Genomic DNA, 15,407 nt, shown 5'->3' with positions numbered 1-15,407 from the left:
ATTTTTATGTTTACTAAATGTTCTCTTTTATTTTTCTTTCTGACACGTATATTGCATCATCGATATGATATGAATAACTGATGACACGTGACACCTGCGTTAAAATATTGCCAATGCGTGTGCAGCTCAATATACTATTATAGCTATAAAAGTGAACGTGTCTGTGTGTGTGTGTGTGTGTGTGTGTGTGTGTGTGTGTGTGTACATTTTCCAACGCAATAACTCTGTCAATTTTCGGTCTACAGACTCGAAATTTGATATACAGGGTACTGAGATTTGGGAAAATCTTTGTGATCAGTTTTCGGCTAGAAATTTGTCTGTTAAGGGGTCAAAGTCCAACGATTTTCCCTTTGAGAACTCTACCAAACTCCTCCGACAATTTTGGGTCTAAACACTTGAAATTTTAGATATAGGTTTCTTGGACATGGATCTAACTTAATAACTTGATTTGAGCCAAAAAAAATAAAGGTTAAGTAATCATAATATGGGTCAAAGTTAAAAAAATTGACCGTTTTTTTGTTTTTGCTCAACATACACCTCCAAACACCCGGGCAACGCCGGGCTGAAATGCTAGTATAGAATGAATATCAAATATACAAACTTTCAACAGTTTACGTGTTTTCAACATAATAGTAAATATATTTTAATTATTCATAGTTTGTTGAGTGGAAATTAATCGCAATCATCTCTCATAGAATGTTTGTATTGTTTTATGATTTTTCTCTGAATACTCCGAGATTAATAATCTTGCCACTGACTTTACCTTTCTCGCATTGCATCTTGGGAGTTTTACTCTTTTTATATTTAATACTAATTTTAGCTTTTAATAAAAGTATGATTAAGTATATTTAAGTATAAAAAGTTAAGTCCGTTTCTATGTTTCTATGTATAGGATTCTCTCAATTCCAAAATTTGCACAAACACCGCAACATGACTGGCTGTTCTACATATCGTATGTGTTAGATATGTTTTTATTTATTCATTGTTAGATCTCTGATGAACAGCGAGTGTCCTGCACCGTAGAACTGCCCCCCACTGTCTTGTAGGCCAAAGTTCTTTAACCAAAGGCTAAGAGTGAGATAACCCTGACAGAAACCTCCAGAGGAGCTTAGGCCCTGTCAGCTGCAGCATACATGATCCACCAGCATATGGAGTATGTTTTGGTGACAAGCAACCTACGTCCCAGACATGGATCAAATGGCATTAGGGTGGAGAGGGTTCCCGTAAGCCATGGTGAAGGCAACCTCTCTAGGAGAAGCAAATCTATGATCTAAAACCCTCTAAAGCGGAAGACCAGTACCCACATTAAGCTGGTCTGCAGTTTGCTTTGTTACTGGCTATCTTGCTTTTGCTTGTTGCCAAATCTCAATATTTTGAACCGAGAGAGAGACTTAGCTGTCATACAAAGCTAAAATTCTGTATTAACATCTTTGTACAGATACTACCTCAGACATTTGTCTAAAAAAGTCCCGTGGCGAAGGAAAAGTTGTGATGCATGTAGTCCTTACAGGCTAGAAGCATGTAATAACTGATCTGTACACAGGCAACAAAAGGCCTATCCTAACATTGCTTTTTGCAACAATACTTAGGCAGTTGCGTGCTCGATGGGGCTTTTTGTGACCGAGCAGCCTTTTGAGGTTGGCACTGCTCAACCAAGAATTTAGGAGGAGACAAGAAAATGCTTCTTAAACAAAGCTGCCTTTGACCTATTGACAATGGTAAAAGACTTGAACGGAAGACTCCAATTTTGGCTAAGGAATTGCAAAGATACAATATAGACATTGCTGCACTTTTTGAGACACGTTTTGCAGGTGAGGATCAATTGGGTGAGCGTGAATCGGGATACATGATCTTCTGGTCTGGTAAATCTGAAAAGGATAGGTCTGAGGCTAATGTGGGCTTTACAGTTAAGAACTTCTTACTTGACAAGATCGATCTGCCAGTTGGCATAAATGATCATGCAATGAGACTGAGAATACCCCATGCTTCTGGTCGTTAAATGTATGTTCTTTCTGTCTATGCACTGATACCTACTTTGTCTGAAGACGATATTACTTCCTTTTATCATATGCTTAGATCTGTTATCACTGGTTTGCCAACTGCTGAGAGTATGCTGGTTCTTGGTGTTCAATGCACAAGTCGGATCAGACAATGAGATTTGATCGCTGCTGAGTCCATATTGCATTGGCAGAGTCAATTCAAATTGTATGCTGCTCCTCCATCTCTGCAGTGAAATAAATCTTGTTATCACCAAAGCTCTTTCTCACCAGAAAAAAACAAGGAGACCTGGTTCCATCCCCAGTCTAAACATGGCCATTTGCTTGATTACATATTGTGTAGTCGTAGTAATCTTGGAAATTTTTGTAAAGTTAGAGTAATGTGTGGTGCCAACTGTGGTACTGATCATTTAATTTTCAGAGCTAAACTCAAAATTACAATTTGTAGAAAAGCCGTTTCAATGGAGTCAAAGTGCCTAAGCATATTGATATCTCCAAATTGAATGATCCAGTCGTACAAAGTTCCTTGAAATCTGCTTTTAACCGGTGGATTTCTCAGATTGTGTATGGGAGACAGTAAAATATACAATATACCAAAAAGGTGTTGAAGCTCTTGGATTGAAGGTTCTCAGACATCGAGATTGGTTTGCTGATAACTCCAATCTAATTAACCTTCAAATTGATAGAAATCAGAAAGCTTATTTGAAACTTCTCAACTCTTCAGTTCTGAATAGGCCAGCTTTTGCTGCCCACTTCTCTTCTGTATGGAGTGAGGTTCAGTGTTGTGTGTGCCAAATAAAAAACAAATGGTGGTCTGACCTCTCCAGAGAGATACAAACTGCCTGCGATTATAAAGATGTCAAGACATTTTATGCTTTGCTTCGTCAGGCCTATGGTCCGAAATCCTCTTCAACTACACCACTCCTGGCAAAGGATGGGAGGACCTTGCTGAAAACCTCAGATAAAATTATGTATCGATGGCATGAACACTTTCGTGATCATTTTCACAACCCATCCAATATTGATGTTGCTGCAATAGAAAGTATCCCTTAGTGTCCCTTTCGTCCAGAACTTGATGTTGAACTAACTCTCGTGGAAACAGTTGATTGCATTAAACAGATAAACTCGAACAAAGCCCCTGGGTTGGATGGCATTGCTGTTGAGCTGCTGAAACATGGTGGAGTCAATGTACATTGTTTAGTCCACTCTTTGATACTCTCAGTATGGCAGGGTGACTGAATAAATGCCATCCTGATTATGTTGTACAAAGGAAAGGGTGAAGGTCTGATTATGGAAATTATCGAGGTATCTCGCTGCTGTCTGCAGTTGGAAAGGTATTTGCACGGCTCTTGCTAAACCAATTGGAAAAGTATCTCTGTCCTAATATCCTTCCGGAATCCCAGTCTGGTTTTAGAGGTGCACGAGTGGCTGTGGATACGGTGTTTTCGGTTAGACAGCTTTTGGAAAAATGTATTGAGCACTGTATGCCTCTTTGCCAGGTGTTTAAGGAGTGAAGCAGGGTGATATAGCAGGGTGATATAGCAGGGTGATATAGCTGCACCAACATTGCTTTTGCTCAATCTTACTGCTGTGCTCTGGTATGGTTTCCACGAATGCAATATGGGTGTTTATATTAGATTCCTAACAACTGGAAAGGTGTTCAACCTCAGAAGATTCCAAGCCAAAACTCTTGTTAGTGATGGACATGATAGGGAGCTGTTGTATGATGATGATGCTAACTTGGTGGCACATTCTCCAGTAGATATGTAACTAGCGATGGATTTCTTCATGAATGCTTGTACCTGCTGCGGTTGACAGTTAGCATTAGGAAAACTAAGGTCATGTGCACTCCCGCTCCTGATGATCTGTATGTGGAACCTGATATCTTTGTCTATGGAAAGCGCCTTGAAATCATAAAAATTTTTGTTTAGCTTGATAATGATGGCACTCTTGATGTGGAAATGAGACAGAGAATCAGCACGGCATCAGGCGCATTTGGAAGGTTACAAGATAGAGTCTGATCTAACTCTGACAACTACAATGTCAGTATATCAAACATGTGCAGTACCATCCCTACTCTATGCCTCTGAAATATGGACCTTGTACCTGTCACATGTAGGACTGCTCGAGAGGTTTCATCAACACTGCCTTAGTTTAAAGTGGGATAGTTTTGTCCCTGATACACATGTCTTAAATAAGGCGAAAATAACCAGTATTGCTACCATTGTTATTAAGAACCAGATGCGTTGGGCGGGTCATCTTGTCTGGCTTGATGACTTTCGACTCCCAAAACAGTTGTTTTATGATGAGCTCCTTCTTGGCAAAAGACGCCAGCACAAGCCCAAAAAACGTTTTCGTGATTGCATCAAGGAGAGTCTGCTGAGCTTTCATGTTCCTGTTGACAGTTAGGAGTCCCTAGCATATAGTCGCAAGCAGTTGAAGGCACTGATATACAGAGGCACAGAACACTTTGAAGCAGCCAAGATAGACCGAGCGAAAGAGAGCATGTAGGAAATACCAAACCTAGCCGCCCAATCATAGAGATCTTTGGACCTGTGAGGTGTGTGACCGGGCTCTGATGTCTAAGACAGGTTTTGTTAATCAGATGAAAAGCGCATGATGATGCGGGTTCCATTGTTGTCAGTTTAATCCAAATCAATGACCGTCTTCAGTGTCATATCTGCTTGAGGGTGGGCAAGTTGCTGGCAAGACTGAAAAGTCATCATCGGGCACATGGGCTTTCGGTAACTGAGGAAGTGGCACTCGTCTGATAAAACGTTGCAATCATGTATAGGATTCACTCCTAAACTAATTAATAGATCATTATGAATTTGAGAATACAAGTGCTAGGCGTAAGGGTGCTGAATGTGGGCTATATTTAGTTTAATTTAATTTTTTTGCAAAGAGATGAAAAAGTTGAGATATCACCAATATTTTTTCCATTTTAACAATACATATCAATTAATTAAATATTCCACAATTTTCAGTTTCTTTGGAGTATTTTAAATGATTTTTAGGGAAAACAATATCAACAAAACGTCCAAAATTCAAATATTTCAAATTTGTATTAAATTTGACCCATAGTCTAATTAAGCAAGATTCCATAAAATCAACCTCTTCTTAAGACCGCTTAAGCCTAAGGCTTAAATTTTAGACATTTTCTTGAATCTAAATCATGATCAAAATTGGAATAAGAATTCTAGACATAAGGTTTATTAGTATTACATCTTCATTGTAATCTTTGTAATGGCACATAAAAATTGTTCACAACTGTTCTGTTTGTGGAATTAATTTTAACTCTGGATTCAAAATCATTCTTTTCAGGATGTTCACCTGGTTGGTTTGGAAAGAAATGTAACAAACAATGTCATTGTGCTGATGATAGCGAATGTCACAAGATAACGGGAAAATGTCCTAATCGTTGTGAAAGTGGTAGACATGGTATCGACTGTCAAGCATTGAATTATGGTAATATATACGTTTTGTTACCTCCACCAATCAGTGGAGTTTTTATTTTAATTTCTATTTGTGTGTAAAACGAAAAATAAAGCACTGAACAAAGGCTGCTTATATCATTTGATTAAGACAACACTCAAAATAGCTTTACAAAATCAAATTATTTAATCAAATATAATATAATAGTAGTTTTAAGAAAAAAATTAGTCTAAACTTTCATTTGAAAATATATATATGCACATTTCATAAAACTGTAAGAGAGAAATGTAGAATTTTATGTAGAATTCCATTTAGAATTTTAACAAAATCATAAGTAGCCAAAGATATAAATGTGAAAAGTGAAAAATTGTTCCATACTAAAATAGTTCTGCAGCAGACTATGTATTAGTTAACAGAAAAATTGAAGAAACATAATTCAAGGGAAACATTATTGGCTAGTCAGAATTGAAAAGCGATTCATCAGATTAAGTACCATCAATGAAAATTTCTGAAAATTCAGCAAGATAATTTTATATATTAGATAAGTATTGAATAGCCATCAGTTCAGTGCATATCAGATATTTTTATCAAATTAATTTTTAATAGTATTATGGTATCCAAATTTATTCATTGCAAATTGATTTTTAATTAATTAAAATAAATTTATGAATAGATTTATTTTTAATTAATTATTTAAAATGAATTAATAATTCATTTTTTAATTTTACAAAGCAAGCTTATTTGCATTTAAACGTGCATGATATTTGATATATTTATTAACAGAAACATTCTATTAAGACAAGTGTGAGTCATACAATTGTCATACATACAACATATTTGAAACGAAATTATTTGATCAACAGTTGTCAGTTCCAAACACACATAAAAATCAGCTTTAAAAATAAACCAGTTGATGTTGTTGTCAGGATTTAGAAGTTGTTTAATTTTAAGTGGTTTATTTATACGTTTGAGATTAAGTAGAGTCACGAATCCTGTGAGAATAGTTAAACTTCAGGGATTGCTCACTTACAAGCATTGCTAGCTCTCCTGAAAAAAGCTTTAGAACAATCTTGATAAAACTGATTAAAGTAATAATTACGAACAGTAATTGTAGAAACGCAAACAGATGAAAACTAGAGAGGAGAATGAAATTTGGTTTGAAATAAAATTCCAGTGAGAAGCCAGTCAGTAACCTCCTTAGCAGCAGCATTCAGAGACATAAAAATAGGATCCCATAGAAGGTCACATAGGAAGTTGCGAAGCCCATCCCAATAAGCCTTCTTATAGTTAAATGCCTTTCTATGAAAGGGAGCATTAATACAAAACTTCACAGAAAAAAAAATCAATCTCAACATCTAGAACAGCTTGAAGAAGAAATAGATTCAAGAACAGAAGTGAGAAAAAGATGAAATAAGGATGGTTGATGAAGGTCATTATCAGGAAAGCGATTGGAATGAGGGAGCTAGTCGGAATGATGAATATTGAAGCCACCAAAAACAAAGATGTAGCTTGACAGATGAAATTGCATGTTTAATACGGCATCAACAACAGATCAGGCATTGCTAGAAAGGGAACAGGCTAAGAAGAACAAGTAGGAAGTGCAGCAAAGACAACCTCAAATAGATAAATTGGTCATCCATGAGATTTAAAATAGAGAACATGTGTAATGCGGAGATTCTTGCAAAGAAAAGTAGCAAGACCATAGAAATGCATGGAAGAATCGAAACAAGAAGCAAAGAATGATTCACATGTAAATCGTTGGTATCAATAGACACATCCACATTAGTTTCGTAAAGTGCATGGATGTGAGATTTGTCTCAGAGAAAGAATTGAATATTAACAAAGTTTAACCTGACACTTGTGATGTTACTAAATAATAAATGTTAATAAAAATAGAAAGATTTACTCGTGTAATATATCAATATTTAATAAACTCAAGCGCATTTTTACTTTTGCGAAAATATGTGTACACATTACATGGGTGTTTATACTAATCCGAAAATTAAAAATAAACAATTCTCTAACTAAATATTTATAAACTTCGAAAGAATCGGAACCTGAATAATTGTTTCGGAATCGAGAATTCAAAACAGAATCGTTAATTGTATCAGAATCGGAAAGAAGTCGTCTCATCACTAATAAAATCTAGTTTAATATTATTTTTGACTAAAAGATGATTTTAAGTTAAATTTGACCGTAAATCATGCTGGACTTCATTTCTGTAAATAAAAACTTGAGAGATTTCTCCATAAGCATTCGTTAAATATTGAGGTATTCTCAAGTGTTATATTGCACATTAATGTCCTTTAAGGTATTTCCGGTACGGATGACTAAATCCATCACTGCCATGTTAATAATCTGGTTTTAGTTTCGATTATTTTGCCTCTGAATTTATCGCTCTCAGTTAACAGACTTGTTTTGAAATTATTCTATATTCCATTTTTTGTTATGCAGTTTAATCATTTTCTGTTTGGTTACCCTTAAATCAAGTGGCTTCATGCCTTGTCTGGAGCGACTTTCATAAAAGTGACACATTTAAACTAAAAAATTATTGATGATATTTATTCTATTGCTATCTAGTTTCTCTCTGTTTGTCTGTCTGTTTATTCTAACTTTTCTCAGAAACTACTGAACCGATCAGGCTTAAATTTTTTATGAAACTTTGTTATAATAAGGTGGAGTAAACTAAGTATTATGGTATCCGTTCGATTCACAGTTAAGAATTAATAGACATTAGCCATTGCAATATTACATTAACTTTAGAAATCCGTTTTGGAAACTACTGCGCTGATTTTGCTGTAATTTTGTATTGACCATTTTCTATGATAAGATGCCACAAACTAAGTATTATGGTATCCGTTTGATGCACAGTTACGGATTAATTATGGATAAATAAGGGTTAGTATTTAATGGAAAAATGAGCACAAAACTAACTATATTTAACCATCAATGTGGCATGAAGTACTAAGTCTAAATCAACGGCCTCTAACTTTTGCCAGTTTTTAATGGATTAAAAAGTCTAGTTTTCTGTTATTTCTCTTTCTATTTCTTTTTTCTTTTCTTTTCTTTCTTTTTCTTTTTCTTTTTTTGCTAAAATAATTTAATTTGTTAATTCTTCTTCAATACATTACAGAAAACGTAGCTCTAAACAAGACAGCAACGCAGTCTAGTACGTATGGCTTTTCTACACTTCTCACTAATACGAGCTGCAAAGATACGGCTTTTCAATTTTCTGCCAGTTTGGCTGTGGATGGCAACACTGACCAACAACATGAACGAAAAGCATGCTCACACACGAAATCTGAACGAAATTCAAAATGGACAGTTGACCTTGGGAAAAAATACAATATTTCACAAATACGGATTTATAACAGAAATCTCAATAGTAAGTAATTGTACACATATTCTTGCATGGAAGCATGATGCATCTTATTTAGAGATTTTTAGTCTTTAACATTCGAGTATCTCTATTTTATGGAAAAAAATCGTTTTTATTCTTCAATTTAATTGAATCTATAAAGTTCTGTCATCATCATCATCATCATCATCATCATCATCATCATCATCATCATCATCATCATCATCATCATCAGTTTAACGTCAGTTATACATGCTGGCATGAGTTGTATAGCTTTGCTGTATTTTATTAAATTAATTGCGAAATTATATTAATAAGTTTTTTTTTAACATTTATATATAGAAACAGTTTAATGAACAGACGTGTATGTTAAAAATGCTAAGAAATGTGCTTGTTTTCTTACGCCAACGATTTACATTAAGTATGCTTAGAAAAGTAGTTCCCTATATATTGCCATATTTTTTTTCATCAAATGAAAGAAATTATTGTATTTAATGCTGAATTAATTAATTAAATTATTATTTGTTTGTTTTTATGTCTTGTTTGCATGGCTACTTTATGGCTATTCTGGTTACGTTGAATGTTGACTGTTTGATTTGGGGTGGGGGTTCTTTGGAAATCTGTCAAAGAATGTGAAATGTTTGTTCTGCACATTTAGTCAATTGACGGTTTAATACATGCACAATTAGTCTTGTGACAATTGCTTGTAGATTGTTTGCTGTTTTGTCATCTTTTTTGTTTATCCTAAACAGTTTTCTAACTCTTCACATCTAAAATCAGAGTCAGTAAATGCTGAAGTTTGGATGTGAACGATTATGTTTGTTTTTTTTATAATGTGGTTGTTTAGGTTGGAAGGTATCTGTGTGTAATAAATTGCGAACAGACGGGCTTACCTGACAAACGCTCGAGGTGTGCACTCTGCAAAGCGGGCACGTCCAAAGAAAAATGGCAAGATGGCGGCGGCCGGTTAATATTGCCAAGTAATCACGCAAAATCTCGTGTTCTCTCGCACACACGAGAGTTCAGCTTAGAATAAAAACGGGTCACTGTGAGCAAGAAGGGAGAAGGAAAAACGTAGTCAAGACAAAGACGACGCTTCTGACGACTGAGAAGAAAAAAGAAGAAAAAGAGCAAGAAGTAGAAGAGGAAGAAGAGAACGATACAGGAGAAGACGAGGTGTGTGCGGTTTTGAGTAAATCGAAACAGACAGAAGAAAAAATTCTGATTACAATCTGTATTTCCACAAGGGTATTGTGGGGTTTTTCTTTACTGTGTAAGATAGGATGATCATTTTAACTGTTCTACCCTAGAAGTACTGATCCATTTTTACCTGACTTGTTATACTTATAACATATGACTCATAACGTTTTATTCATGGTTCGTTGTATCCTAACAGTTTCATTTCATTTAGCTTTTTTAACTTTCTAAAACCATAAGAATCTATTTTTTTTCTAAACATTTTCGGAATGTAGAGACTTATAGTGCGTTTCACTGTGCATCTCCATCTATTTTTAGTGGCACAATGTTGATTCCTCTTCTGTTGACAGTGTAATCATGATTATTTTTAAGCTACTAGATGTTAGTCCTTCGAGCTCTTCTCTCATCTTTTAGGCATTATATGCTGCATCAATTATATAAGTTCCACTTTTGTTCTTGTTGATTCTATAACCTTGTTTTCTATGGCTTTTTGACATTTTCGTTGATCTTTTCCCGTCATTGTTTGGAATGTTTAACATTTCTTTCGTGTTTTCTTGTGTTGTCCAATCCATGATATGGACATTACTGGCAGCCATTGTAAATAGAACATGTTTACATAAGCACAATAAGTGAGCAGGTGTATATGTATATAACTTTCTGTCTGTTACGTGTATGTATGTGTGAACACGGATAAAACAGGGAAGGTAAGCTATGCTTCTTAATATATTCATATTATATGTGAGATAGAGTAGTAGGGGAGACAGTATTTTAACAAAACACAAAACAGAAAAAAGAATTTTTAAAAATAGTGACTAAGAAAAGGGTTAATAATAGTTTGAAAATAAAAATAAAATTCCTGTAAAAATATTTTTCACTTAAAAATAAATCATCTTATTCTGAAAATGTCATTTTCCCCCATTTTTATTACGTGATATTTCTTTGATATTTTTCTCTGTGTTTTATGTGTTTCTATGGTATAAGGAATTGTTGGTGGTTGGTTTCTTCTTTACCGAACTGTCTTTTGTAGTAACCGTTGTATTGTTATATGTTAATTAGTTGCTATCTTAATAAGTGTGTAGTAACACTTACATACAATTTGTGTTTTTGTTGTATATGGATTCGTTAATGGTTGATTTATTCTTCACCGGTATATCTTAATTACAAGGTAAGCGTTGTTTTATTGATAACTGTTTATTAACAATTATATAGAGCAACAGATTTTTATGCTTGTTTGTGTTTTTGTTGCATAGAAATTCGTTGTTGGTTGCTTTATTCTTCACAAAACTGTTCTTATATGTTTTTAATGTTATTATTATTCATATTTCTGCAAACTCCGATGTTTTGTATTGATGTGAATAAATTACAAAAAATACGTTATTATAACGATAAGTTTTTATTAACATTTTGTGACAACAGTTACAGAAACAAACGGCCAAGAGTGGCGTGTGCGACACTCAAACTCAAAACCTGACCAATAGGAAACGAAAAGGCAACAAATGCTTAAATTCGACCGCGTCTTAATTTGCATATGTCGATTTTGAGCATATAAAAAGCCGGTACTTCTTTGATTGCAGAGATGATTTTTTGCTCAATCGGATTCATTTTGTACATGTTAGTGGGAAAAAAAGAACAATAGATTTCTGTTTGCGCACGAAATCTGTCAGTTTAAAACTTTAATTTCAACACTTGAAGCTATTTCGTCAGTTATCAGGGTGAAAATACAACTAAGCAGTAACATAGTGAAGCCATTTACTGGCGAAGGAGACGTAGTAGCATGGCTGAAGGAGTTAAGGTTAGTTGCGAAACTCCAAAAGATAGAGGATGTGGCAAGCCTGTTGCCGTTGTACCTGGAGCGGGTTGCATTCGTCCTCTACTTAGAAATGAGCAAGATTGACCAACTGGACGTCGAGTGGATAGAGACTCGATTAAAGGAGGTGTGGTTAGAAGCAAAAAAGAGAAGTCTTACCGTGGGTGCTCAGCGAGTGAGTACAGGCGAAGAAAAGGAAGAACAAACATGGCGGCCAGCATTTTTATTTCGTCCGTTCTCGCATAATCTTGTGTGTGCGTGAAGATGGAACCTATAAAACGATGTTCATTTCTGGGTGCTGGGAGATGATTCCCGATCAGCCAAGAGAGAAGAGACAGAGGACTGTAGCGATAATCTTTCTTGAACATTCCGTTTGTGCATTTGAGGTGAACCCCCCCCCCCATTTTACGTCCAGCTATTTCGGCGATGGCCAACGCAGGTTTAAGCAATATGATTAAGCCTTTTAATGGCGACGGTGATGTGGTGGCGTGGCTTAAAAAAGTGGACCTTGTAGCAAGGATTCAGAAGCTGGATGATGTGACCGCAGTAATACCACTGTTTCTGGAAGGGGACGCACTGGCCCTCTATTTGGAGCTCAGCGAGCGGGAACAGGGTGATGCAGACGCCATCAAGGGTCGACTGATCGAAGCTTTCGCAGAGGGGCCTTTCGAGGCCTTTAATAAGTTGAAAGAGAAGAGGTGGACTGGTGAATCTGTGGATGTCTATGCGAATGAGATAAGGAGATTGGTTGAGTTGTCGGGCATCAGAGGACATGCCACGAGTCACGTAGTCAAGATGGCTTTTGTTACCGGGTTCCCGGAAGAAATATCGAAAAGGTTGCAGCAGGTACCGGGGGTGGAGATGCTGGATGTGAGTGAGCTGCTTAGAACTGCGAAAATTTTAGTGAGCACCCAGCCCACGGAGCCTGGAGGAACGACAGCAACGGTACAGCAGGATGTGGGCAGGAATCTGCCAAACCCGGGGATCGCATGCTTCGAATGCAGGGGACCACACATGAGAAGAGACTGCCGGAAGTTCTTGCAACGGACAGTGTGTTACAAATGCAATCGAAGAGGCCATTTAGCGGTAAAATATACAAGTTCGGGAAACCGGTGAGGGGAGGCCGACGCGCCAGCGGCCGCCCCGATTCGAGAATAGAGGCGCACCCGCAGCAGATGCCCAAACAGAAGATTGCGGTGGAAGGACGGGAAATTATGGCCCTGATTGACACTGGCTGCACCACTACCATGGTACACACTACCCTGGTCGGAAGATGGAAAGGGAAGAGTGAAGTAGTGGCATTTGATGGGTCGCGAGTGAAGTGTCGAGGGAAGAAGACCGTCACTATTGATATTGCTGAACGTCGGATGAGGGTCCATGCAATTGTCACTGATCGCCTGGTGTCTGGTGTCCAAGCCATCATTGGAATGGATGTTATATGCCGCCTTGGAGGTCTGAGTGCGTGGTGACGGAGAACGCCCCCAGAGGGATCAACAAGACCGGAGAGGAAAGAAAACTGTCGATCAAAGATCAGGACTTCCGAGCCGAATTCGACGGAGAGCGGTGGACGGTGGAGTGGGCATGGAAACATCAAGCGCCATCGCTGACAAACAGAGTGGCGTGCTACACAAATTCGCTTAGAGGAGGGGCGAGAAAGGAGTTTGAGCAGGAAGTCGACCAATGGATTGAGGAAGGGATACTGATGCCTTGGACGGATGATGTGGAGTCGGGCATTTTGCCGTTGATGGCCGTTCTGCAAACAACTAAAGGGAAAGTAAGACCGGTCCTGGATTTCCGAGAGCTGAACGGCCATGTTAAGTGCCATACGGGAGGCGACACCGTAGATGTGTGCAGTGAGACCATTAGGGAATGGAGGCAGATGAATGGCGCATCTACGTTGGTAGATCTAAAATCTGCCTATTTGCAACTCCATGTTGCCAAGAAGCTCTGGAAATATCAGTTAGTCAAGTACAAAGGCAAAACCTACTGCCTTACATGAGTAGGGTTCGGGTTAAATTCGGCACCCAAGATTATGTCAACTATCCTCAGGAAGATTCTGGAGACAATGGGAAAGGGAGATGGGGTAGTGAGCTCATACATAGACGACATTCTGGTGAATGAAACTGTGGTAACTGCCAAGGAGGTGGTAGCTCATTTGAAGAAGTTGGGTTGGTCGCCAAAGAGCCGGAAAAATTAGACGGAGGGGCTACTTTGGGCCTAAAACTGAAACGAGGTGCATCAGGCGGCCTAGAGTTTTGCAGGGGAAACGAAATCCCACAACTGAAGCAGGAGCTCAACAGACGTGAACTTTTTTCCATATGCGGAAAGTTGATCAAACATTACCCCATTGCTAGCTGGCTTAGACCAGCATGCAGCTACATAAAGAGACACGCCGAAGGACAAGGATGGAATGATAAGGTGGGAGAAAGAACGGTCGCCATGATGGAAGAGCTCCTGAAAGAAGCAGAACGGCAAGACCCAGTCCGGGGAACCTGGAACATACCGCGAACATTGGATGGAGTCGTGTGGTGCGATGCGAGCAGCATTGCAACAGGGGTCGTTTTGGAAATGGAGGAGTAGTTGCAGAAGATGCAGCCTGGTTGAGGAAAAAGAATGACGTCAGCCACATCAATGTGGCGGAATTAGACGCGACAATAAAAGGAGTCAATCTGGCCTTGAAATGGGGACTACGTGATATCTGCATCAAAACAGACTCTGTCACAGTGTTTGCTTGGCTAAAGTCTCTCATTTCAAGCGAAAAAAGGATAAAAACGAGAGAGGCTGCTGAGATGTTAGTGAAGCGCAGGCTTGGGGTGCTGGCTGAGCTGATGCAAGAGTTTTGTTTGAAGCTTTGCGTAGACATGGTGGCTTCTGAAAAGAACCGAGCAGATGCTCTCACGAGAGTGAAGAAAAGTTGGCTGTTGCCAAAGAAAGATGTTGTTGCTGCATCGGATCTAGATGATGTTGGCGTGCAAGAACTGCACAATTTGCACCATATGGGGGTAGAGAGGACTTGGTACTTAGTGAAAAAAGTCGACCCAAGGATCACCAAGGAGCAGGTGAGGCAAGTGGTCAGGACATGCGACAGATGTCAGTCGATTGATCCTGCTCCAAGCACGCATGAAGCTGGCCAATTGGAGGTGAGTGGGACCTGGGAGAGACTGGCATGCGATGTCACCCATTACAGGGGTGGACTTTACCTTACCATGATTGACTGTGGGCCCGGGCGATTTACCCTATGGAAGAAGCTACGTGGAGGAAAAGGCAATGAAATAGCGGCAATCTTTGATGAGGTGTTTTTGGAGCGAAGCCCCGTGGAAGAGTTGTTAACCGACAACGGGACTGCGTTCAAGTCAGTAGCAGTGACAGAAGTACTGAAGAAATGGAAGATCCAACAATTTTTCAGAGCTGCCTACAGACCTAGTGGCAACGGGATCGTAGAGAGAAACCACCGCACCATAAAGGCAGTTGCGGAAAGAGGAGGCACCTCACCTGAGCAAGCCGTCTTCTGGTATAACATGTCGCCTAAACTGGGACAAGTACCAGAGACGGTCCCGCAACTGTCAATGTTTGCATATTCCTGGAGGCATCCCAGGGTGGAGCCGGCAAGCCG

The 15,407-nt window shown here is 38.4% G+C and overlaps 1 protein-coding gene across 1 annotated transcript in view; it reads left to right on the top strand.

Annotated features, from left to right (window-relative positions):
• The window catches only part of LOC145286341 (uncharacterized), a 265,839-nt gene that overhangs the window by 126,266 nt on the left and 124,166 nt on the right, over positions 1–15,407 (top strand). The window contains exons 13-14 of the mRNA XM_080135264.1: positions 5,322–5,465; positions 8,566–8,817. Coding sequence (XP_079991390.1) covers positions 5,322–5,465; positions 8,566–8,817 — 396 coding nt within the window. The remainder of the gene's footprint in view (positions 1–5,321; positions 5,466–8,565; positions 8,818–15,407) is intronic.

This window comes from Euprymna scolopes, chromosome 10 (genome assembly GCF_053919585.1).
Source record: "Euprymna scolopes isolate OS-2025 chromosome 10, ASM5391958v1, whole genome shotgun sequence".
NCBI lineage: Eukaryota > Metazoa > Mollusca > Cephalopoda > Sepiida > Sepiolidae > Euprymna > Euprymna scolopes.
This window is presented reverse-complemented; position numbering and strand designations above follow the sequence as displayed.